The sequence below is a fragment of the Notamacropus eugenii genome, chromosome 3 (genome assembly GCF_028372415.1).
Source record: "Notamacropus eugenii isolate mMacEug1 chromosome 3, mMacEug1.pri_v2, whole genome shotgun sequence".
Taxonomy (NCBI): Eukaryota; Metazoa; Chordata; class Mammalia; order Diprotodontia; family Macropodidae; genus Notamacropus; species Notamacropus eugenii.
The window spans coordinates 94809458-94835713 of record NC_092874.1 but is presented as its reverse complement, the minus strand read 5'-3'; the positions used below and the strand labels follow the sequence as shown (position 1 = coordinate 94835713).

General features: G+C 45.1%; 1 protein-coding gene across 2 annotated transcripts; it reads right to left on the bottom strand.

Annotated features, from left to right (window-relative positions):
* Positions 1–6853: 6853 nt before the first annotated feature.
* Positions 6854–20533, bottom strand: ABCF2 (ATP binding cassette subfamily F member 2). 2 transcript variants are annotated; one of them, XM_072652197.1, is made up of 15 exons: positions 20347–20533; positions 18929–19127; positions 15087–15299; positions 14384–14566; positions 14084–14255; positions 13335–13430; positions 12571–12673; positions 11582–11677; positions 11340–11459; positions 11145–11234; positions 10703–10813; positions 9708–9770; positions 9041–9169; positions 8116–8319; positions 6854–7548 (listed from the first exon to the last, which is right to left on the bottom strand). In XM_072652197.1, the coding sequence occupies exons 2-15, from the start codon at positions 19086–19088 to the stop codon at positions 7411–7413; spliced, it is 1878 nt and encodes a 625-aa protein (XP_072508298.1). In that variant the 5' UTR covers positions 19089–19127; positions 20347–20533; the 3' UTR covers positions 6854–7410. The 2 variants fall into 2 exon arrangements, with proteins under 2 accessions (XP_072508298.1, XP_072508299.1); XM_072652198.1 differs by lacking the exon at positions 20347–20533 and adding an exon at positions 20217–20343.
* Positions 20534–26256: the final 5723 nt, after the last annotated feature.

The window sequence follows — 26256 nt, the reverse complement described above, 5'->3', positions numbered from 1 at the left end:
ACTCCCCTTTCTCACCTATCCAACAACCATCTCAGGCAGACAGTAGGGATCCTCCCATTCTTTATTAATTCTCCTGGCATCATAATCAATGAGGAAGGAACTTTTTATCCCCAAAACCAGTCTACAAGGTAAGGTTTCCCAGCTCACTTAGAGCTAGTATACTTGGTGCCCTCAGACACAGCATGTTTGGCTAGTTCCCCAGGTAGCAGCAAAAGTATGACTGTCTGGACCTCCTAAGAAGTCAGGGTGGTCCAGCCTGAGTACTGGGCCAACCGGGCTGCCTCCCCATGCCAGGTACTCCAACACATCGTTCACCAGTGAGTTCATGGTGCTCATGGCCTTGGAAGAGATGCCAATGTCTGGGTGCACCTGGGAAGGAGGTGAAAGAAAGTGATATTAACCAGGCTATACACATTCCCAATCTGGGGTAGACTGGAACTTTCCTAAAGTTCCACCTACCAACCTCTTTCTGGAGGCAAAAGACATAGAACACAGAAGACTGGTAATTTTTTAGTGTTGTCTTGCAATCTTCGAATCCCTTCACATTTTAGAGGTAGCCCAGTTGGGAGTGGCAGCCAGGAGACTTTGGTTCATTCTATAACTATGGGCAAGCCATTTCACCTTGAGACAGCTTTGGTTTTCTCCTCCATAAAATGAAGAAGTGAAATAAGATGATCACTAAAAGTTATAACATTGTTTATTTATCAAATCTACCCTTTAAGGCATGCAGGACAGGCATTACTTACCCTGAGCCACATTTTCCTCATCTGTAAGTTAAACATGGGCAGTTTGCCCAAGATCTCATAATACATGCATGTGTGTCTACATACATACACATACATGCATGTATGCATATATATTTATTTACTTGCAGGGTAGGAAGTAGAGACCCAGGTCTCCCATACCCTAAACCATGATTCTAAGGATGGGGGGAGAGTTAAGTCTCATTATAAAAGTTGATGTCATGTAGTGCAATCTCATCCATCTGACTTCTTTTTTCACTGGGGATAGAGATGGAGATGGGGAACAGCTGCTCTAGAAATGTACTATTTCATGCTCAGAGGAAGGATTTACATCCTTCCTAGACCTTCTACAGACTAGAATGCAGACCTCTTTTCCCTCCCAGCTCTTCCCATTCTGCCAATGGCGCTGAACATAGCAGGACCAAAACAAAACTGTCCCAGCATCAAAGAATTAAGATTGTTGGGACAGAGATGATGTCCACGCAGAAAGCTAAATAAAATAGATACAAAATAATTTCTGTGGAAAGAGAATATCATCAATGGCTTCTCATAGGGTAGAGGCGTCAAACACACCAGCATGTGCAGCATTGCACCCTTCCTGTGCTATAAGAATCAGATTAAAATGTCATTGGGAAATATTTAACAAAATCAAGAAAAGTAGAAATTGGTCCTATGCGGGTTTTCTAAGTTGATAGGTGGCTACAGGGAACCTTAAGTAAAGTCTAGTGGCCCCCACTTTCTCTTTGAGTTTGATATCACTGCTGTAGGAGATAGTAATTCAGCTGAGCTGTGAAGGACGGTAATGACGCTAAGGTGAAAAGGCCATGCATTCCCCAGAACAGGAAAGCCACAGTGATGGGACATTAAATGTCATCCACACAGAAGAGCAAAGCAGGACAATTTCAGTGGAATGAAAGACTAATGTGCAAGAAATCTAAAAAAATAGATTGGGGTCAAACTGTGAAGAATGACCTAAAGGGCACAGGTCAGTTCCTTAACTTTCTGTTTTTCACCCATGCCTCACAGGCCCTCTTCCCTGCAGGGTGAATATTTCAAATCCATACTGTCTTGTTGCCTTCCCCTAGTCAGTACAGGGGGCTGCCTTGTTAACCTAATAATGAAGTGGTGCACTCAGTACCAACTCAGACTTCTCCCAACCAGCCTCCATTTCAATTAGGGCCTTCTGGAAACAGTGACTTTCACCTATTTTTGATGGCTAACCCAGAGTAGGGGTAGAAATTATAGGTAGGTTGGGGATTTGGGGAAAGAGGTCATTTTAGTCACTCCTGGTAGGGGGGATGAGAACTGAGGAGGGGGAAAAAGGAAAGGCGTACACATTTGTATTCTCCTTTTGAGTGTCTAGCCCCTGAACTTGGGAAGGAGGAGGAGAAAGTAGTATAAAGTCACAGTTTTCAAGGAGATTACAGTGGTAGAAAATCAGAGCTTGTATAAGAAAAAAGAGCAGGAAGCTTAGACCAAGTGCTAAATGAGAGATCTAGGCAATGTCCACAGCAGCTCAGAGAGGAGAGAAGTCATTGCTCTGGCTAAGGCTCCCTAGGTAAGTTAAACCAGCTTGGCTATGGCTAATCCCTTCTGTCACTCAAGACTTCAGCCTTCCTGTATCCTGGTAGAATGGAGAACAGCGGCAAGGACATGGAGTCAGCAGTTAATAAGGCAGCTAAAAGAGATGGACTTGCAGCCAAATCCCAGCTCTTGTACTTATTAGCACCTTAGGCCCGGTTTACAATCAGTGCAGGCCTTCTGTACTTTGTTTCATGCAATACCTCTCTCCAGATACACCACAGAACATGGAAACTCTGTCTCCAAGTTAGCTATGATTGGACTAAATTACTTCAAAGACCATTTCAATTGAAGTCAATGTATTTACGCTCTTACTATGTGCCAAGCACGGTTCCAAAACTGGAGATATAAATAATGAAAAAATCTCATCTCCAAGAATTTATGTTCTATCAGAGGAAACAACCTGTAAGCATATACAGAATAAACACAAGATAGTTTAGGGAAGGGAAGGGATACTAGGAATTGGGAGTGTATATGTAGGAGGGAGAGGGTTTAGGAGGAGAGAGGACAAAGCTTTTCTATAGAAGGTGGTATTTGATTTACATCTTGAAGGAAAGAGGGATTATCTGAGGCAGTGCCTAGTAGGGAGAAGGGACAGCTGTTGCAAAGGGATGGAGATCCGTGATGGAGTACTGTGTAGGGAGATCAGAGATGCAGCCACTTTGGCTGGAGTACCGGAAAAGAAGTGATGTAGAATGAGACTGGAAAGATTAGAGCCAGGTGGTGAAAGGGCTTCAAAAGCCAAACCAGGAATCTCTAGTTTATGCTACAGGAAATAGAAAAGCAGTCTGCTCCCTATTGGGCTACTGCTCCAACTGCTAGGCCCTCATATTCATTGAACTCAGCTATTCACATGGCAAGAGATGGCAGGTGTCACCAGGAAAACTAGCTCAAAGATGCAAAAGGTGTCATCGGGTTTTTCTCCCATTCTTCTCTTCCTTTCCCCTCCTAGGTCCATTCTAGGGCCTTGTAGTGAGTCTTCCTTCATGACTACCTCTCTAGCCCAATTCCATAACTCCTTGCTCCTACATTTCCCACTTTGCAGATATATACTGAGCAGGTCTCTTTCCAGCGGCCCCTCCACTTAGACTTTTCCCCCTAGGGCTCAACAACTCCCAGTGGCGATTGCTGTTGCTGTCCAGCCTTAGAATTCATTTTTGAGGTAGCTTCTCCCCAGTCTCTCTTGGGAAGCCACTTATGAGAGTAGCTCACCTGACCAAGGTGCTTTGGAGAGGAAGAGCACTTGGGAGGGGCAGGCAATTGGGGGAGTAGCTCAACTCCATCCTAAGGACTCCCAGGCACAATTCTAAGTAAGGGTTGATGAGAAATATTACCTTCCTACCAAACTTTCAGGCAAAGCCAGAATTAGGGGTAGGTACCACACACAGGGTGAAAAAGGGGGACTTTTTTTTTAGATTGACTCCTCTACATAAATACATTTTTAATGCCATGAAATTCCACTATCCATGGTACATGGAAAGACAGCCTGGTATTGTGGTGGAAATGCTGAGCTTAGAATCACAAGACATGAGTTTGAATTCCATAGGCATCACCTAAGGTTGGACAGTGCAATCTTTAATTTCTTCATCTGTAAAAGTGAGGATAATGCCTGTAGCATTCCCTTGACACAGCTGTTCAAGGCTCAAACGAGTATGTGAAGTGCTGTGTAAACTTTAAGGTGCTAAATGTTAGCTATTGCTCTGTAGGTCCTTATTCTGGAACATCAAGTTAAAAATGTTAGCGATGACATAAGCATCCAGGCAACAGTAACAGACAGGAAGAACAAATTTTTCCTTTAAAAATTTTATTTTTATTGCTTTTTTTTAAAACATCATCTTCATTTTGGAAAATAGCCTTCCCTCTTCCCCTATCCAACTAACCATGCTTGTCACAAAATAAAAAAAAAATACAGCCAAACCAATACATCAGATTGGACGGGATACTGCCCGCCTTCACACTCCCCAGCTCTGCAGTTTTCTTTCTCTGGTGCCACTTTGTCATTATAACTAAATGGCAGTTTGGTTACTTTTTTCCACTTACATTGTTGTAGCTGATTCTGCTTCCTTCAGTCTGCATCAGTTCATGTCTTCCCATGCTTCTCCTTATTTATCATTTCTTACATAATTAGATTCCTTTAGCGTACCACAATTTAGTCACTCCCAATTAATGGTTGTCTACTTTTTCCCCAATTCTTTACTACCACAAAAAATGCTATTACTATTTCGATGTGTATGGAACCATTCTGTCTTTTGATTTCCATGGGGTATGTGCATAATAGTGGGATAATACTTGTCACTGTCCTATAATTTCAAATTCTTTTCCAGGATGGTTGGAACAATTCCTCACTTTTTTCCTAAGGTATATTATAGTACCCATTTTTGCACCATCAGGAGGAACAATTTCCAAGTCTTGCTAAGGGAGGGTACAACAATCCCCACCCTGCTTGCCAGGCATTTTCTCCCCTTTCACAAAGGGCTCTTAGCAGTGAATTTATCAATGCCTCAAAAGTCCATAAACCAGCTAGTGTCATCAACAGTACATCAAGTATTTATTGAATACTTACTATGTGGCAAGCACTGTACTATTCAGGGATAAAGAAGCAAAAGCTATTGTCTCTACTTTCAAGCTTACAATCTACTTAAGGAGGCAAAGCTAAGGCACCTGGAACAACTGGAGAGCAACTGAGCACTCAATAGCTTAGAATGCTAATAAAGACTTGTAGGCCAGGGAAGAGCACTCTGTTCTGGCCTGGAGCAGTTGGGGAAGGTTTTAAAGGAACGGCAGGACCAGACAGATGGCTAGGACTTGAATGGTACAGAAGCAGGGGAAACAGGAGTAGGCCGTACTGGCAGATTTCTCTCCCCATCTCCAATGCATGTTCTCTGTATTTCACATTTTAGGTTCTTCACATCCCATCTACTTTGAGAGGCAGCCCAATACAGTGCAGTGTCTTAGCAAGGATACATTATCTGCTCCTTTTACATACTGATTTGAAGACTTGAGAGCATGAAAGCTTGAAGCCCTAGGGGGTGGAGCCCTGGGGAAAAGGGGTGGAAAGAAGGAATGGAGGACAAAACGAAAAAAGGGGGAAAACACAAAGACAAAGTTTGACTGATTTCATAATTTTGGCTTGGCCCCAGGGGTCAAGGAGCACGAAGCTCGTCCAAATTTCTGTTTAGCCTTACAGAGTATAAATTTCTTGAAGATGGGGGGATCTCATTACCAGGTTCTGGAAGTTTACCACTTACACCAATAGGTTAGGCCATTAGGGACTAATGTGCAAGAATTTAACAGGAAGAGGGCAATGCTTATCACAAAGGAATTAACTGCAAATAATGGAATTTCAGGTATTACTGAAAATATTTTTTAGGAAAGCTCTCGGACATCAGATCACACATGTGGCTACCTCGGTAGAAGCTTAAGATCTTGAGGGTTCCAGGAAAGCTAGTGAAAAGAGCACTGAGTGTGAAGTCAAGAGCACCCAAGTCTCAAGCCCAGCTCTGCTCCTTACCATCTGTGATCTTGGGCCTGGGCCCATTTTCTATAAATGAGAGGGCCACACTAGTGGACATCCAAGGTTCCCTCAAACTAGAAGTCCTGACTCAGGCATTCACCCTGACTCAGGGGATAGTTCCTTAAATCCCAGGGAAAAGTGTCTCCCTTCTGAGCCTATCCAGAAGCAGAGGAGACAGTCATTCAATCTGCACCACCTCACTGTTCATTAAAAACTATCTTCAGTGTCTAACTTCTTTCCCCTTGTCGTTTCCCCTCCGCTGGAAACATCCCACTACTCTTCTGTCTCTCCAAATCCCATGCATCCCTAAATGCCCAGCTTGAATTCTACCTCCTCTGACTCCAGCCCCAACGATCTATTCCCCTTTTCAGAATGCTTCAGGTTGCAGCAGTGCTTTGTCTAGTATTATCCCCAAAACCTTTGGTTTGAAAACCATTTCTCCAACTAAGACTAAGTCTTTGAGGGCAGGACTTGGGCTCCCCCTTCTGTAAGCCTCTCCCACAAGACCTGGGCCCAGCTCTATGGATGGAAAGCAGGAGGGAGCTGGGGCTGCCTGCCTCCTCGCTAATATAGTTAGATGGTGGTTTCTCTGAAGTGGGGGGAGGAAGAGGAAGGAGATGGGGGTGTTGATTCACAGCAGCCCCTGGAGGTCACGAGTACTGAAGTGGACTCCTGCTAGTGGGCCAGATGGTATAAATTATAGGAGTAAAAGCAGAGTCCAAACATACAGGACAGTCTTTGCATAGGCCTGGGGTTGCCTGACAGAAATCAGGTCGGATACTAACAGACAGACTCCCAGGTGCAGACAAGAGGCCTGGGTAACTCCATTCATTCTCTTCACTAACACCCAGCCCACTTGCAGGCCAGTCTCCCTCAGGTCTTAGTCCTCAGTGTTCTCCGCCCAGCCCAGGATCAGACCCCATTCAGAGCCCCAATCCTACAGTTCGGGGGTGAAGTCTCAAGTGTTGGGGGCTGGGTCGGAGAAGGGAACAGTACCCAGGCCAAGGAAGCAAAGTGTGGCTGTGGCTTTTTTTTCCTTTTTCTTTATTGGACACTTTGTAGGGGTGTCAGGCAGATCTGGTAGTTACACTGTTAAATAATTCTTTAAAAACCAACCAGGACCAGAACCAGGGCCCCAGCCCCTAGCTCTGAATCAGAAGCAGAAGGGGAGAAGTGAAAGGGAAAGAGGAGGAGCGGTTGGAACCTTCCTCATATCTCCCTGAACCCAGGATACTTTCACTGGGGCCCAACTCTAAGGGTCAGGGCCCCAGGGCTGCCCCTAGGAAGCCCAAACTGCATCAACATCAGGGTGTGGATAAGGTCAACAAAAAGAGGAGGGCAGCCAAATGTGGTCCAGACATGGATAAAGGTAAGCAGAGGGAGGGTGGGAAACAGACAGGTATTGTCTGCAGAGGTCAGAATGGGAGGGGAAAGGAAAAAGATGGCAAGGGATGAGGAATATTGCAGTGATGCAAGAGCACAGCCCTGGGGTCCAGTCCTGGGTGGCTGGTCAGGGTAGTAGATGGTTTAGTCCCCAGACCAAGGTCCTGCCCCAAACCCGTGGTGGCTAGCTCACACATTGTGGGTCCTCTTGGTGAGCTGTGGCTCCTCATCCACCAGCTTGGACTTAAGATGTTCCTTATAGGCTAGGATGTCACCAGACCATTTGGTGATTGTCTGCTTCTCACAGACCCAGATCTCCTGGGCAACCTGAAAGAAGAATCATAGTCCTCAGTTCTCTTTACATCCAGTTCAGAACACCAAGATTGGTTCTGTTCTAAGGGATGGAAAGCAAGACAGCCCCAAGCCTAATTCACTGCTCTGTGGAAAAAATATGGGGCCCTAGGTTCAAACTTTTAGCTTTGTCATGCGTTTATCAGTTGTGTAAACCATGGGCAAGTCACTGAACTTCTCTAGGTCTTAGTTTCATAAAATGAGGATGGAGATGACCTCTGATGTTTTCCAGAGCTAAATGTATCACCTATGATCCTATGACCCTCCTTCAGTAACCCAGTTCAGTATCCCATAATCCCTTCCCAACTGTCAGCACTCCCCTTCCCTCCACCATAGACCAAATGCCTCCAAGAAGATTCCTCCTCATAAAAGTAGTCAGACTAGGTATCCTAGATTGTTTTTTTTTTTTTTCAAGAAAGACAGCTTTTCAGCTGAAGTTCCTTCAGGAATGACTCCAGAGCTGCCAGAACTCTTTCATTCAGACGGTCCCTTTTCTCCAGTGTCTGTATTTGTTCTCATGTCCTCCTCCCCAACCCCTCCTACCTGTTGGATGAGCCGGAAGTCGTGGCTGACTAGCATCATGCCACCCTCAAACTCGTTGATGGCATCAGCCAAAGCATCTATTGTCTCAATGTCTAAATGGTTGGTAGGCTCATCCAGGAACAGCATGTGGGGGTTCTGCCAAGCCAGCCAAGCCAGGCACACGCGACACTTCTGCCCATCTGAAAGGTTTCGGATTGGGCTGACCTGTGTGGGATCACAACCCTTTGACCTACGTGGACTTTGGGACAATGCTGTGCAGCAACATGCCACACTGTCAGTCAAGATTAACACACAAGATTCCTGACTCGTAGCTAAAAAATGTTTCTGGAGTCAGAAACCTAAGTGGCCTCATACCCGGAACAGACCTCTCCTTAAGACCCATGCTATAGGCTCAGGGAAGCACTAAGTTTTCAATCCTGGATCTGAATCCAGGAGTCTGATTCCTGAGCTCTGTCTCCAGGGCTCTGCTCCCTTTTTCTTCCATGATCATGGCTCAGTTATGGGAGATTACTATGAATATCTGAGTCTCTTGCTGTTCTCTTCTTTTTCCATCAGGCTCCTAACTCTGAGGGCACAAAACATGAGGTGCAGAAAATGGAAGTTCCAAGCCCTTCCCATCATATACCCCATTACAGAACTCTTAAACCAGGATGGAAAAAAATCAAGATCTTAACACAAGATGAAATATCTCAGATGGTTTATGATGTTCCTTCCCTGTTACTTGGCCCTCTCTCATATCTGGGAAGGAAAGAGAAGGGAGGATGACAATTTAATAGCTAACATTTATAAAGTGTTTTGTTTTTAAAGGAATTTCACCAAGGGTCTGAGGAGCTGGGAGAACTATAGGGTTCAGAACACAATGCCCTATGTGGGCCATCATGGGGCTCAGGATTCTCTGAGCTTCCTGGAGGGCCATCCTGCTCACCTGCTGCTTTCCAGTTAGGCCATATCGACCAATGATCTTCCTCATTTCCTCTTTCTCTTTGATCTCCGGGTAACACTTCAGCATATATTCTAAGGGGGAGAGATCCAAGTCCAGTTGTTCTTGTAAATGCTACAGGTGGAAAACAGCAATAAAACCAGTGTTAATGACCTCTTTGTGAGTAGAATTCTACAAGTGATAATCATTCAGACCTGACCCTTGAGGGGCCTTGACCCCTGAGGCCTCCTGCTTGAGGGATGGCAAACTCAATGCTTGTGTCTTTACAGCATTGGGTGACAAAAAAAAATAGACCAGATAAACTGTATGCATCTCTTACTGGGGAGGAAATAAAAGTCAAGGAAAGCCAGACAGAGGGCCTTTGTACCTTAGACAGCTGGTGGCACAGTGGGTAGAGCACTGGGCTTGGAGTCAGGAAGACCTGAGTTCAAATCCAGCCTCAGATGCTTACTAGCTGTGTGCCCCTGGACAAGTCTTTAAATGACATGTAACTTCTGTCTGTGTCATTTTCCTCAACTGTAAAATGAGTATAACTGCCCCGACATCAGAGGGTTGTTGTGAGGATTAAATGAGATAATCTTTATTAAGCACTTAGCAGAGTGCCTAGCACACAGCAGGTACCACATAAATGCTCATTCCCTTCCCTCTATACCTGATGATAGCGGCCAATCTTGACATGAGAGTGCTTTCTAATCATCCCATCTGTGGGCAGCAGCTGAAAGAAGAACACAACCACGGAACACATAAAACTTTCCCCATCAAGGGACACAGACACACATACAACACATGGATAATCTCTCCACCTCCCCCTTACCAGAGGCTTCAATCACACAGCTAAACAGAACGCAGATCCATAAACCTATTTTGTATCTTGGCCAACCTAAATGCATTTGGAAGAGATCAGAAATGCCACCCCTATCCCAAGGAGAGAGGCACAGATGGAGCAAAAGACATTCATACAAATAAAGAAGACAAGACAGATAACACACAGTTTCTTGGTACAGTATCTCTGTCCTGCCCCTCCCCAGCCCCTACACACAAGATTCTCTATTCTGACTAAATAGATAACTGCTGCTCTTAGAGTAAAAACCAGCTGTCATCTGAAAACAATGCAAACCTGAGCAAACCGCATCCCCCTTCTTTCCCCAGGTCTTACTCTTGGGCAAAGATTATCAAATAGCTCTCCATCATCCAGCCAGTTGGGGGAGGTTTCCCAGCCTCCAGTTCAGGGATTCTTAATATATCATAGATTTCTTTGGAAGTTTAGAGAAATCTACAGATCTCTTTTCTCAGAATGTTTTAAATGTATAAAATAAAGCATGTAGGATTACAAAGAAACAATAGTAGTGAAATAAAGATGTAAATTTTCTCATTCAAGGTCACTGACCCTTTAAAAGCTACCTGTGGACCACAAAAGAAATCCTGTCCTTGACAGAAAGGAGCCTAGGTGAAAGGATGGTGGTAGCCAAAGCAAGGAGAAGAATACAGTGGGTCATGGGCCACTAAGAATTATTGCTAAGCACTGTCCTGTAGCAGTATGCAATGTCCAGCCCTCAGAGCACTCACGGGGAAGGCTGCCTGAGCAAACAACGCCTTTCCTCCTTCTCCCAAGTGGATCCACATGCAATCTGACCCTCCTGATCCTACCTCTCCCGTTAGCAGCTTCAGCAGGGTTGACTTTCCAGCTCCATTGGGCCCCACTAGAGCCACACGTGTATCCAGATCAATTCCAAACTCCAAGTTGTTATAGATGCAGGGCTGTTGTTTGAGTAGAGGAAGCAAGGACCCTCAGTGCCCTGTCCTATTGTGGCAGCCCCTCTTTAACCTCCACCCCCAAAAGAGAGAAGACCACAAATGGTAAAGAGACCATCATACCTTACCCAGACCCTCCCCAACTGTCAGATCTTGAATTCTCCTACGCTGTAAGGTGGTATGAGTGGTGATAGCTTAGAAGGATCGGTCTCAGCCTCTCTCAGTCTAACTGGGACTCATCCCTCATCTAACTGGCACCATCCCTCTACCTCCTCTCCTCTTCACTATGTGGCTTCTCAACTCAGTCCACTTTGAACTTACCCCACTTTGAACTTACCCCATCATCTGTGTACTTGAAGCTCACATTCTGCACCATGATAACAGGTGGAGGAATCTTCCCACATGGCGGGAAATAAAATGAAAGTGTCTGAAGAATAGAAGCATAGAACATTTACTAGGGTCTAGTCCCCTTTCCCACCTGCTTCCCACCAGCAATACACAGCCAAAAACCAGTGGCCCATGTGGCCTCTACCTTATCGCTAACAACCCTTTCTGTCAGCCCTGAGGCCATCATCTTCTGCAGTGTCTTCTCTTTGCTCTGGGCCTGCCGGGCCAGCTTGGCACTGCCATGACCAAATCGAGCAATGTAGTTCTGAAACAGACCAGGGTAATCAGGGTAAGGGTACATGATTTCTTCTTCTTCCCCTACACTTGAGCTTCTAAAAACAGTTTTTCCACTGCCTTGCTCCAGGCTTGACTCCACAGCCTTTATACCTTCATGTGAGCAATCTGATCCTGTTCCCAGTGGAAACGCTTCATCTGATTTTCTTCCAGTTCCAAACGCGTCTTCACATACTGGTCATAATTACCCTGCATGAATGAGTTGGATAAAGCAGGCAGATGTATTCATTCAGGTAGGCCAGAGGTTAGGGGAAAGACTATTCTGACTCTAACTGGGCAAGATCACACAGCAGGTAAAGAGGGGGCAGTTAAGTGGCACAGTGGATAGTGCACTGGGCCTGGGGCCAGTAGAACACATCTAGTTCAAATCTGGCCTCAGGCACTTACTTACTAGCTGTGTGACCCTGGCCAAGTTACTTAATCCTACTGCCTCAGTTTCCTCATCTGTAAAATGAGCTGGAGAAGGAAAAGGTAAACCACTTCAGTATCTTTTCCTAGAAAACCCCAAACAGAGTCATAGAGTCAGACACAATTGAAAAATGACTATATGACAAAGGGGGATGTGTTGAAGGTTAAACTTGAAGGTTTGGGAATCTACAAACTTGGGAGCAATTGCTGAGCAGACATATGGAGAGCATGGCAGCTGCCATGTGTGGACAATAAAGAACTTAGCTGTCACCCAGAGAACAGCAACAGTCCTTCCCATCACCCAGCCCAGGGAACATCATGGCCCATAAGGACTGATTCCTCCATCACAGACATGAGGAAACAAGCCTTTAAAAATAGGCTGTCAAGGATCTCTTCACTGTTCCTTTTGTTCTGATGGGGAGGATTAGGGTCATACCTCTAACCCTATGCTTTCAGGTAAGGAAAGACTGAAAAATTTTTAAGAATTTTAAAAAATGTCTCGAATACAGAATTCTATCTGTTATAAGGATAGTTCATTAGGAAGGAGGAAAAAGAGGTATATTAGAAAATGAAGATAATATAAAAATAAAAGACAGATAGAAGCAAAAATAAATCTCTATAACATGCTTGAACCCAAAGAAGTCACCCCAATGGGGCTGCAGGAGCCCACTCACTGTGTAATACTTGAGCTTCCGATTATGCATGTGGATGATATTAGTACAAACACCATTCAGGAAGTCCTGGGAATGGGAGACGAGGACCAGAATTCGCTTGAAGCTGAAAAGCCAAAGAACTCATGAAGGAGGCCAAGTTTTCTCATTTTCCTTAAGAATTTTCTTAAAAATCAGGCAGGTGGAAGTGACAGTAACCACAGAAGCAAAAGGGAAGCTAGCTGGGTTGGATACGTATGTGTACACACAAATAAAACGTGGAAGCAGCTATGGATAGACAGCTGCCTGAGCTGGTAGGAAAACAGGATGGATGAAAGAACACACAAGTTAAGAGGTTTGGATAGAAAACACTGACCGAAGCCATTCCCAAATGTGGTGTAGTACTCAAGTCAATCAGGAATTTCTTTAGGTCTCACCAATGTTCTTCTTTATCCCCTTTACTAGACTTCAAGTTGAATCTAGGATCTTACACAGAAGCTTCTCAGGGGGCTGCTCTGAATGTGCTCCAGGGGTTGCTTCTGACCTTGTCCCTAGTCTATGGATTCTTATGGACTCTGAATTTATCTTTCTAACATTTCAATACCTATATCTGAACTGGCTTGATCCTATGTATTTTATGCATTTACAATCATTATTCTAAGAGGTCCATAGGCTTCGTGAATCTGTTAACGAAGTCCATGGCACAAAAAAGGTCAAGAATCCCTGCCCAGTCCAGTCTTAATGCCCTCCCCTACCACAAGCTGCCATACATATGCACACACTCTTACGTCTTCAGTTCTTCTTCCAACCAAACGCAGGCATCCAGGTCCAAGTGGTTGGTGGGCTCATCTAATAGCAGCATGAAGGGCCGGATAAAAAGGGCTCTGGTGGAAAAAGGAACAGGAACAAAAGAGATGCTAATTCAAGTTTGTGCTGGGTTGGATGGAAGACAGACAGACACACAGACACACACTCAGGCTCTGTGGAGTCCTACAGGCAGCTTGTAGTTCTCCCCAACTTTAGAGGGAAGGGTAGAACTTGGAGATGTGAAAGAAAATGACAGAAGTAATTACAAGGCTGGAAAGGAAGGCTTTTAAGCAAAGGGATCATTTAGCCTGAAGAGAAGAGTCTACAGAGGACCTAATAAAGATGCTGCTGTTTCTTCTATAAGTCTCCACCTACACAAGGGACACAAGAAATAAAACTGGAACAGCCACAAGCATCTCGGGGAAACACAAGCAAGAACTACCTGACAATGGGGTTGTCAGACCCAGAAACAGGTTATTAGGAATCAGATACAAGACAGAAAAGGGGAAATGGAGCTAGAAGGTGTTGCTAGAGAAGGAAGGAAAGACAGTTCTCCCTCCACAAGCCCACTACCTGCAATTAAAGCCATCATTCATTTGGCATACATCCCTACTGGCCCTTGTTCGAAGACAACTGCTTCCAAAGAGTAACTGGGGTTCAGACTGAAGAAACTAGAGATAGATGATCTGCCTCAAGGAAATTAGATTGCTGAGGGGAGGGAGGGACCCACCTGGCAAGAGCAACTCTCATTCTCCAGCCACCACTGAAGTCCTTGAGTTTCTTCTGTTGCATGGCAGGTGTGAAGCCCAAACCATGCAGAATTCGAGAGGCCCTCATCTCTGCCTTGTCAGCATCCAACTCCTCTAATCGTTCATATAACTCCATCAGCTTCTCACATTCAGCTGCAAATAGGAGACAACACAAAATTCTAAAGAACCTTGGTGCCTAGAATTGAATCTTACCACCCACCTCTATTCACTATGTGGTCACCCACCCAAGGACACCCAATGTCCCTGGTCCCTCTCCATACCATCCTCATGGGCAAGTCGCTCAGCCTCTCTCTCCAGCATAGCCCGCTCTGTGTCCACCTCCATCACACACTGCAGGGGTGTCTTATCACTGGGGGGCATCTCCCTAGTCAGGTGGTAGATATCAATGTGCTCTGGAATAGGCACTTCCCGCTTACCAATGGCAGAAAGCAGCATAGATTTTCCTGAAGGTAAAGGAGAAATTTAAGAAAAGGGTGAGGAGGGAGTAGGGGATAGGATGTGGAAAGTGGAAGCTATGTATGTGCATGGGCAGGCTCTAGTCTTACCTCATACAACTCTCCTACACTGCTTCATCCCATGGAAACTGGTTTTATGTGTCCCCTCCTACACTGAGTTTGCTCCACCCTTTTATCTGCTGCCTAGCTCATGTCTACCCACCTTATGGACCTAGCTCACCCTCCCTGAGATTCGGAATGAAACTTCCCCTGGCCACTGTAGCCTAGTGTTTTCTCTCTCCTCTCATCTACCAGCACTGGCTGTACTACACACCACATAGCACTCTCCTGCCTTGTATTGTTCAGCTCTCTTTTCCTCTTCCTGCTTACTGTGAGGGCCCTGAAGGCAGGAGCAATGGATTAGTAATCTTTGCATCCTCCGTAGTGCCTGGCATCCAGGCTTGGTACACAGTAGATACCCTATAAATACCGCTGGCTGCCAAAGTGACTGACCATTCCAGTGCCTCACCAATTCCATTCAGACCAATGAGGCCATAGCGACGCCCTGAGTTCAGCTCCAGCTTTGTGTCGCTGAGTAACTCCTGACCGTGGAAAGTGAGGGAGAGGTTAATGATGTGGACATCAGTGCTGTTGGGGTGAGAGGCCAAGACTCCAGTGACAGCTCGAGCAGCAGCTTTCTTCATCTCAAAGTCTTCCAGCTCCTTGGTCAGCAAATCCACTTCTAAGGACAACAGGGGAAGAGGTATAAAATGGGCTCAATCTACAGGCAAAACTGCTCCCAAAGACTAGAACCCAACTCATGTCCAGCAACTTTACAATGTTTAATAGATCAGCACTGACCCTCCAGGCTGGCACATATCACAAACCTAGTACCCAGGTACACTGCTCTTCAAGAACGTTCTACTTATACTATGTCTAACTTCTGTCATGGAGATGGATGGAACCTCATTTCACTGTACCAAGTGATCTCTCTATTGCATTTATTTCACTATAACTTGTATAATTAATTTTATACATGCTAATGGCCCTTAACTAGACTACATAAGCTCCTTGAGGGAAGGGTTGATATGCTTTATCTGTCCTTTAGCAGATGCTAAAGGGACATCAGCTCACCTCATCAACTGAGGAGGCTACGTTTCCAGGAAGCCACACTGCCCAGAAGGGGCTAGTCATAAGGTCCTATGGCCCCACCAACTTGTCATTCATTTCTGATGCCATCACTATCCTGCCCAGGAGGAAATGACTATATTTAACTTGCACACAAAAAGTCAGGTTCAATGACTGGGCCCACATCACCAGATGGTGGCTCATGTCTTGTGAATCATATAGTTACTGCTCCCTTACATTTATCTGAGCCAAAATTACCTCCAAAGATGGTCCCTGAGGCAGTGACAGAGTTCTAGGCAGCCTACTCTCCCACTTCAGTTTTAAAATCATTATTTTGAAGGGCAGACAGGAGAGAAGCTATTTGAGATTAACTTGGATAAAATGAAATGGTGGAAAAACTGACCGAGAAGTTTGGAAGACACAACATAGTGGAAAGAACACCAGTTTTGGAACACACTGGGAACTAGTGCTCTCTTTTTACTAACAAGTTGGGCGACCTTGGCCAAGTCAATTTACCTTTGGATGTCCCCCTCTCTTTACAGGCACAGAATGTTAAGAGATGAAAGACATTCTAGTGATTATTTAATCCAGGGGTGAGGAACCTGAGGCCTCCAGGCTGCAAGTATTCTAACCCATGCCCTTTAGCTGCAGATGAGGAAATGGGCCCCTAAAGGCAAAGGCCTTGTCCCAGCTATAACCAGGTCACAAAAGATGATTTGGACACCAGTCCTGACCACAGTTCAGTGTTCTATCCTCTAATCACACTGCTACTGTGTTGAGGGATAACCAATGCCTGCCTCATCTACTTTGGGGTTCACTGTTTCTTTTCAGAATCAAACAAAAGAATGGATACAAAAATGCCTTGCAAGTATAAAAATGCTTTACATTATGACTAATGTGCAAATATATTTAATATGAATGTATAAGTAGAGCCTAAATCAGATTGTACACCATCTTGGGGAAGGGGAAAGGGAGGAAGGGAGAGAAAATCTGAAATTCAAAATCTTATGGAAGTGAATGTTGAAAATTAAGAATCAATTAATTTTTTTAAAAAAGAAAGTATAAAAATGATATAAATGTGAAGATGAGTCCTAGAGGATGACTAATAAGTTTAGAAAAGGGGTGGGGGCTGAGCTGCAAAAAATGTGCTTCAGAACTATAGCTAGTGAGGACAGTAGAACTAGACTGATGTGAGAGGACGAGGCCTTAGCGAAGCAAGATAAAGTTCAATGAAGGTGTGGAGAAAATCCAGAAAAAATATGAGGGACTCCTATAATGAAAGGTTTGTCATATATTTAAAAGAACATTGAATTTCAAAGGAGAGATTTAGGTTCAAATTCCACCTCCAAACTTCCTAGCTCTATGACCACGAGCAGGTTAATTCACATTGCTGAGTATCATTTTTCTCCACCAAACTGGAATAATGCCACCTACAGTATGAAGCCCCACGGAGCTGTTGTAGGCATTAAATGAAAATTACTTTAAAAAAAAAAAAAGAGTGCTTTGTAAGCCTCAAAGTGTTACATAAATGTCATCTACTATCACCATCCAGATGATCATTAATTCAGAGACAGTATGATATTAATGACAGCATCAGACTAAAGGGATGACATTTAAACCATGGCACTGTAGATGGGTCAGAGGTGACAAAACCAGAAAGAAAGAAGCCTACAATCATCTAGAAATGAGACAGCACCAACAAAAGCCTGAACTGGGGGTGTAAGCTATTGAGATGGAAGAAGGAATGGAAGTAGGCCACTCGCTCATTCTCAAAATCCCCAAGCTGGTAACCTTTGTAGTTTTCACATGTTTTGGAAAGAAAAGGAGAAGCCTATCCAATGGTGGGGAATGGTGACAGAAGATGGAATGGGAAGGAAGAGAATGGTCTGCTTAGATGGATTAGACCTAAGGGTCCAAAGGTCTCTTTGGGGACCGGAATGATTGTTGTTGCTCATCGTCGTCGTCATCGTTTTCAAAGAGGATCAATGACATCCTGGGGTGATGTCTTGACTTACATGTGAAGGAGATTTAAGAAAATGATCAAAGCTTCTCCCCAGCTTCTGTATCTCCTCCTCCAGTGTCATGATCCCTAGGGTCATACTTCTGCTCAGGGTCAGACCATCTGCCTCAAGGTTCTCAACCAACATTAACCACCCTTCTGGTTCTCATCTTTTCCCTCACTACTCCCAAACACATAACATACCCTCTGTTCTAACCAAGCCAATCTCCTCACTGGCTCCTGAAAAAATCACATTCATTCCAACCTATACTTTGGTTCATGCCATTTCCCACAGAGAATATCATAACCCTGTTGAATCTTACAAATCACACTCTCTTTGGATTTTATTGGTTTTCCATGCTCTGCTTCCTGGGGAAGACTGCCCGGCAGAGCTAGACTGGCAAGGCTCAAGTTTGGTGATATGCAGAATAGAGTCATTCCAAACACTGTGGGGAGCTTAAGAGAAGATTCAGTCTTCAGCAGCCTGAAAGGCAGACCACAGCGGTTTTGAAACAAGTAGTAACCCTGATGCCTGGTAATAAGGGAAGTTCCAAGAGAGTTAGAAAGAAGCCTACTTCTAGCCCTTGAGGAGATACTGTAGAGTAATGGAAGAATGATGGCCTTAGAAGCAGGAAACCTGGGTTTGAATTCCACCTTAAATATTTACTAGTTGTCTCAGCACGGGCAAGCCATTTAACCTCAATTTAGAGGCTCACTTTCCTCATCTGCAAAATGAGAATCATACTTGTTCTACATATACATCATGGGGCTGTGAGAAAAGTGCTTTCCAAACATTAAAGTACTAAGCATATGTGAGCTTTTATCATCCCTCAGCAACCTGAGGCTAAGTGACGAGAGCCCCTAGATGCCACTATCTTAGAACCTAGGTCTGATGACAAAATGTTTGCCTCCTCGGAGAAAGTTGGGAACTAGGGAATGAATTTTTAGTCTAAGAGTGGAAGTAAGAGTTTTCAAACTCTCAAATTCATTCAATGTGTATCCATTGCTTTAAAGACCATATCAATCCAAGACCATGGTTCCACCTTTCCTAGGAGATAGTTCATCTTTCTTTGTTTCAAATGACACATCTCACTTTGTTTTGCCACTCTCATTTCTTCCACCTTCTCCATCTACCCTCTGATCTAGTCAGGAAAAATGTTACAGTTCTGACAGCTTTTGATCTGGGAACTCCACATCAACTTGAAATTATCAGAGAACTCCCATAAAAGACACTTCAGCCTTACCTAAAGTTTCTTTGCCATTGGCTTCCTCGTTTTTTTCCTCTACCACCTGTGGCTCGGTGACAGCATCTCCATTTTCTTCATGCCCCTTTCTGGGCCGCTGCCTGGCTTTGGCGGCTTCCTTCTTCTTGGCTGCCTTCTTCTTGGCCAGATCAGAGGGCATGGTGATCAGCCACAAGTGTTACCGTTCTTTCTGTTTAACCTGAAGTGAGAAAGGTAAAGAAATCTCCATACCCAAGAACACAACACAAAGAGATAGCCAGGTGCTTTCTGTCTTCTCTTCAATCTTTTGCCTAGCAGTCTTCTCTATTCCCAAACCACTGTGTCTTACTCAGTAATCTGTAGCCCCCAGATATTTTTCTGACTCAAACTTCAACCCATCAGTCCCATCTTCTATTGAACTTCTACTACCACATCACAGACCATGCTAAATCTGGAGTCAGAGGAATCAGAATCTTAGCTTTTCCACTTAATTAGCAGTGCCTGGCAAGTCACTGAATACTTTTAAGCCTCACATTTCTTTATCCATAAAATGACAGGATCAAATAACCTCAGCTATAAATCTATGTTCCTATGGCCTAGCTTTGCCCCCTAAGAGAAATTTCTCCTTACTCTACATTTCAGTTTACCTCCTATACCCCCCTCCCATTCTGCCTACTTCTCATTTCTTTCCTTGGGTCCTCAACCTCCTCTACCTTCACAGTCCCCTCCAGACTCTTTCTCTCCCCATAACCTGACCCTTTAACTTTGCCTTTTACATAACTTGTCTCTCATTCCATCCTTTCCTCTCCCCCTTGTTCCAGGCTTTGTTTTCTGTAGGCTCCATCCCTCCACTCTCTCCCTGCTCCCCCTTTTTCCCATCTCTTCCCCCCTTTCTGCCCTCTCTTGATCATTCTATTTTCATTCCTCCCTCTTTTTATTCACCCTCCATCCCTCCCCCACTGTCCCTCTCTGCCCCCTTCACCTCCCTCATTCTTCACTCTCCCCCAGCCCCTCCCCCACTCTTTCCCTACTCCATCCCTCTGCCCCCCCCCTCTGCTTTCTTCCCAGCTCTGTCCCGATCTCCACTCTCCCCCCTCCCCCAACACGATCTCTCCCTTTCTAGTCTCTCGCCTTTCTTCCAACCCTCCACTCTCGTCTTCTCCTCCCCCCCCCCCCACTGTCCGTCATCTCCTCAACCTCCCTCCCCCCTCCCCCAACTCTTCTTCCCCAACTCCCGTCTTTACTCTCTCCCCCGCACCCCCCCTCCCCCGCCCGGCCCGGTTCTCTTCCCTCACCAACCGTCCCTCACCAGAAGTCCTCTTCCCCCAGATCTCCTCTCCATCCCCGGGGTCTCCCCACTCCCTCCATCCCTCGCCTTCCCTTCAGGCCCGGTTCGACTCTCCCGCCCTCACCGGCCGGCGCCCCCTCCCCCAGCTCACCGGGCCTCGCCGCTCGGCCTCTGTCGCAACAGAGCAGCTTCGGCTACTCCGCGTGCGGCCGGCTCGCCAGCCAATCACAGTGTCCGCCTGCTCCCGGCGCGCCTCCGCACAGCCACCTGGGAAATGTCGTCTTCCCGAAGCGGTAGGCTGAGGCTAGGGCCCGGCACGCGAACTACGGGAGTTCCCAGAAGCCTCGGCGCTGTGGCGATGACGTCATCGAAGGGGAAGCGCAGTCTTTTCTGGGATTGTAGTCCGCCGTGCCCCACGCTCGTGGGCTGATATAAATCCAAGGAACTGCAAATCCCAGCAGAATGTGCGCTTAGGTGGGTAGTGTCTTCAAGTCCTCCCCCACTTGCTTCAGTTCTTTTTCGCAGGATGCCGGGAAATGAAGTTTCCAGGAGGGGGCCAACAGAAAAGACGACCAGGTTTTCAACTACATTTCCCAGTATTCACCACTGGGTGTGAGCCGAGCGGACCCAAACTGCAGGGGGGAGCAGAGCTTCGCGATGAAAAGAGAAGAGCCGAACTAGTCATTGAAGAAGTAGTCTGCTGGTAAAATAATTTAGGAGAATTAGTCGAGGACGTACCCAGCCTGGCCCTCTGCGCCTAAAAAACCTTTACTCAACTTTCCTGTGCTTCCCGAAGCCAAGCTTCTCGAAACAGTTTTCAGCTCCCCCTGTCTCCGCTTCCTTCCAGCCCGGGTGGGGGTGCTCTATGAGATCCCTGACGGCCTCCTGCCTCACCAGAGCTGAGGGCCTCTTCTCCTAACCCCATCCCCCCGACCTCCGAGGCTGCGGCTCGGCTTCGGACGCCCCTCTCTCCCGCTCGCCCGCTGCGTCCGCGGGTTCTTGGGCATTTCTGAACCCCCTGAATCTGAGTGGCCCCCCATTTCTGCCCTTGGTCCCCTCTCTGTCACTCTCAGCTTGCTGTCTTGTCTCTAAACTCGTTCCTTTCTCTGACTCCCTGGGTCTTCAGTGTGTTAAATCTTGGGGTGCTCTTTAATTCTTCCCTCTCATCACGAATCCGCCCCGTTCATGCTCTCTGCTCTGTTCCCTCCGCCTAGATTGCTGAAGCGGATTCCCAACAGGCGTTCCCACCTGCGTACCCCCGCCCCATCCCTCCATCATCTTTCATGCCCCCCCAAAATAATAGTGTTCCCCGGCGCGTGTATCTGGTCTTGTCACTACTCTGCTCAAACCGCTTCAGGGGCTAATTACCCAATGAGAAAAATTCCAGCTCAAAGTTAGGCTAGCATTCCAGATCTTTCCTAACTTTCAAACCCCACCCCACCCCCAAGCCCTCCTCCCCCCTATTCAGTAACACTGATCTCCTGGAACAGCATCCTCCAGGTCTCTCTGCTTTGGGCATTTTCACTGGCTGGCCTCCATTCATGGAATTCCCTTCCATCTCATCTCCATCTGGCTTCGTGTCCCCGCTAGAATGCTACCTTCTAGAAGAAGCCTTGCCTGATCCCTGCCTGCCTTCCCTCTGTTGATTACCTCTAACTTATCTTGCATATGGCTTGTTTGTACATCCTTATGTACAAATATATGTGGTGTTCAGAAAGGACTAGCACCTCTGTTGTGAGAACTTGAGGAGCTCTTTTCAGGGCTGCTCATCCACCTTTGGTGTCCACTTCTCGCTCAGTTCTCACCAGTGGCTCCAAGAAGCTGTACCATGCTTAGCTGCCACATGCTTAGCTGCCACATGCTGGTGAAGCCTTCTCGCCAGAGGGGTTAAACAAGAGTGAGAGTAACCAACAGGTCTGGAACTGTTGGTGAGAGGGGAATATCTACCCAAGTACGTGAAGCCATCCCCCAGCAACATGGGCAGATGACAACAGTTTGTTCCATGACCATGATAGTGACTGAAGTGGGTGCTGTGGAGCACTTAGAATTTGTTCAGACATCAAAGACACCAAGATCATCCACCATGCCACCTAAGCCTCCTCACCCTGAAATGTTCTCTTTGCCCTTGTGGCCTTGTCCTCTGATAGTTCCTCACAGAACCTCTATTTTAAGGAAAGTACCCAGAGACCAGTAATATTTTCTTTCCTCTCAAGCATACCATCTGCCTCCCCCTTCCTTTTCTGATTTCTTTTGTGTTGTCTTCCCCTGCCCCTATTAGAATATCAACTTCTTGAGGGCTGGGATGATTTTTCTTTGTATCTCTATGTATACCACCTAGTTCTCCTTGCCTTACACTCATCAGTATTTTACCAGAAGCAGTCTACTTATATCTGTATCTCCAGCACTTAGCCCAGTGCCTAGAATATGCTTAATGAAATTGCTTAATGAAAGCTTGTTGATTGGACTAGACTAGACTGTATTCAAAAGTGGAATTGGCTACCTCTGGAGAGTGGGCTCTCCCTAATTTGAGGTTTTCAAGCAAAGATTAGATGTACATTTTTATGAATAAAGTTGGAGATCTCTGAAGTCCCTTTCAACTGAGATGTCTTCCATATTTCTGCACATGCTTCCATTATTCTCCTCATCACATTATCCAGGCTGAGTCATTTTTGAGTAGCAAGATTATAGAAAGGGAGAAGTCAGTCAGTACTTCTCTCTATCATTTCCACCACTACCCCCTAACTGACAAAATGACTAATCTCCTCATCACTTCCATATTGGATTATTGCAGTTACCTAATTGTTCTCCCTGCCTGCAGTCTTTCCATCTGGCATTCTACATGCCACCAGAAGATCATTCTTTCTAAAATATGTCATTTCCCCCCTCAAAAACCTTAAATAGCTTGGTACTGTTTACAGGATTAAATCCCAAACCTTTGCCTCACAGAGTTGTAAGAATCAAGTGAGAAAAAAAAATGGTATATCACCATTAAAATTCCACGTAAGTGAGTCTTTATCATTAGCCTTGCATTTAGGCCTTCCAACATGTGGCCCAAATTAAGTTAAATTGGACCAATATTTAGGCACTCTACTATTGTAAGTGCTGAGGACACACACATTAAAAAAAAAAAGTTTCTGCCTTCAAGGAACTCACATTCTATTGCACCTACTTTATCAAATTTATAGCCTTGCTCAAGTCCCTGAGCAAGATGACCCTAGGCTAGTGTGACCTCTCTATGTGAAGTCTTATTCCTTTGGTTATTTGACAGTCAGTTATTAAACTCTGGACAGAGTGTTAGGGGAGAAGGGAAGACAATTGAAGCATGGCCCCTAAATTTCTTGAGCCTACACTCTAACAGAAAAAGTATGGCATATAAACCAATATGCATAGTTATGTTATCCCCATATATCTATAATGCAAAATGAAAAATAAGAGACCTACCAAGTGCATGCAAAGACCAAGGAACAAGTATTATCAGTTCTCTAGTACAGTTGGTCTCTGGTGCTCATTTGACTCTTGGCCTATGCCTTTTTATATTATTATTTGTGTTTGTCCTTTGTTCTCGAAGAGGACCATCACATCAAGATGATGACATGACTTGCAGTTGACTTTGTTTTGAGTGAGGGGGGGGCTATGCAAAGTCACCAACCTCACTTTCTCCTCTGGAGCCATCTGAGTCCAGTAGCCAGATATTCATCAGGAAGACTGGAGATGGCCCAGGATGCAATCGGAGACCCTGGCCCTTTTAGGCTAAGGCCTTTTCAGGTTCTCACTTGGAGTCAGGCAATGCTCATTCAGTAAATAAGCCTCTTTAAGAAATGAGTCAAGGGATCATCCCTTTGATCAAAAAAAACAAAATAAAACAAAAACTCAAAACTTGGAGGGGAAAACCCTCAGGGTTGCTGGCCAAGAACAACAGTTACTATTTACTATTTACAGTCATTGTGCTAGAAGGGCAGGGACCTGTTGTTGTCCAATCTATGAGTTCCAGACTGAATTGGGTTTAAGGCTTGGTCTTTGAGAAAGAAATCTAGCCAGTAAAACCCAAGTTAATGAGGTAGCTTTCTGGTAACAAAATATACCTTCCTTTGGGGACAGCACCCTCAGGTGGAGAGGGAAAGGGAGGGGGAGAGAGTGCTCTTTTGGACAGAGCACTTAAACCCAATTCACTCTGAAACTCATAGATTGGACAACAGTATTACTACTCATCTTTTCTGTGTGTGCTCTGTTATTAAGTTCCTCCCCTCTACCCTCTGCTGAGCACAATACCCTACACATAGAAGACCTCCTATGAAGGCTTTTTGATGATAGTGGTGCAAGGTGGGGACTGCAGCTTCATGAAGGGCTGTGGCATGAGCCTAAAGGGTGTGTGATCAACTCATCAGAGCTCTCTCCTCATGGTAGACAAAATGTCTTTAACATAGCTGTAATTACCTTGCCCTCATTCTCCACCCGACACTCCTTCCTCTGTTCCCTCCCACTGTGTAAGCTCCCAACCTCCTCTCCCATTCTGTTAGGCAGGGGCAGTTGTAATCTACCCAGGAAGTGGGGACTCACCGTAGAAATTGTATTGCCCTCCTATCCCCAGAATTCCCACCCCTTACCTTACAGATAATCTAGTGGCTATTACAAGCACCTCTCAGAATGCAGCTGTGCACTCACAGGCAGTGGCCACTAAGTAAAAACCCCACAGCCTCCCTTTTGTTTTGGGTGGACAGAATGAGTATGGAGGATGAGCAGACATAGTTTCAATCAACATTATCTCTCCCACCCAAAAAAAAACCCCACCCCTCTTTCAAGTCTACCATTTTTTTCTGAGTATCCAAGTTTGAAACCTTAGCTTCTCACTTTCCCTCACCCACACACACCCAATTGCCAAATCTTAGTCCATTGTTTCTCAACAACATGATCACCTTCTATCCATCAGCTACCACTCTAGTTAGATACTCTTTATCTATTACTTGTACGGTTAAAATGACCTCTTAATTAATTTCACTTTCTTAAGCCTTTCCCCACTCTATTCTCATCTGCTGAAGTGATTTTCCAAAAGATTAGGTCAATTAAGGGGATGTCCATCAGTTGGGGAATAAATGGCTGAACAAGTTGTGGTATATGAATGTAATGGAATACTACTATAAGAAATGATGAGCAGGCTAACTTCAGAAAAACCTGGAAAGATTTGAATGAACTGATGCTGAGTGAAATGAGCAGAACCAGGACAACACCATACGCAGTAACAGCCACCATAGGACATGACTAACTTTGGTAGACATCTCTTTTTAGTAATACAAGAATTCAAGACAACTCCAAAGGACTCGTGATGGAAAATGCTGTCCACATCCAGAAAAAGAACCCTGGAGTCTGAATGCAGAATGAAGCAGACTATTTGCTCTCTCTTTTTTTCTTTTTTGTTTGTTTCTTCTTTCTCGTGGTTTCTCCCATTGGTTCCAATTCTTCTTTACAATATGACTAATGTGAAAATAGGTTCAATATGAATGTATATGTAGAGCCTATATCAAATTATATGCCGTATTGGGGAGGGGGGAGGGGAGATACAGGGAGAAAATCTGTAACTCAAAATCTTATGAAAGTGAATGTTGAAAACTAAAAATAAATTATTTTTTTTTAAAAAAGGTTAAGTCAAACCACATCATTCCCCTTTGCAATAACTTCCAGTGCCTTCCTGTTGCCTCAAAGATCAAATATAAAATCCTCCATTTGGCATTTAAAATTCTACTCAACATGATGCTAACCTCTCTTTCTAAGCTTATTTTATATTACTCCAATTCTGGCACTTTCTGGTTCAGCCAAACTGATCTTCTTGCTAACAGTTTCAAATGGAAATACAACTAAAATATCCGAACATGAATAAGAAAAGAGGGTACTTTATTAGGCATGTGCAGACCCTCTCAGATCGCTCAGCAGATGCAACCTCTTCACGTCAAGATTGCTTTTGGTAAAATACTGATGACATGTAAGGAAATTGCTTTGGAGAACTAGGTGGTGTACACAGACGTTCTGGATTGGTCCCGTTAGCTAATCATATGAAGTGAAGTGGAGG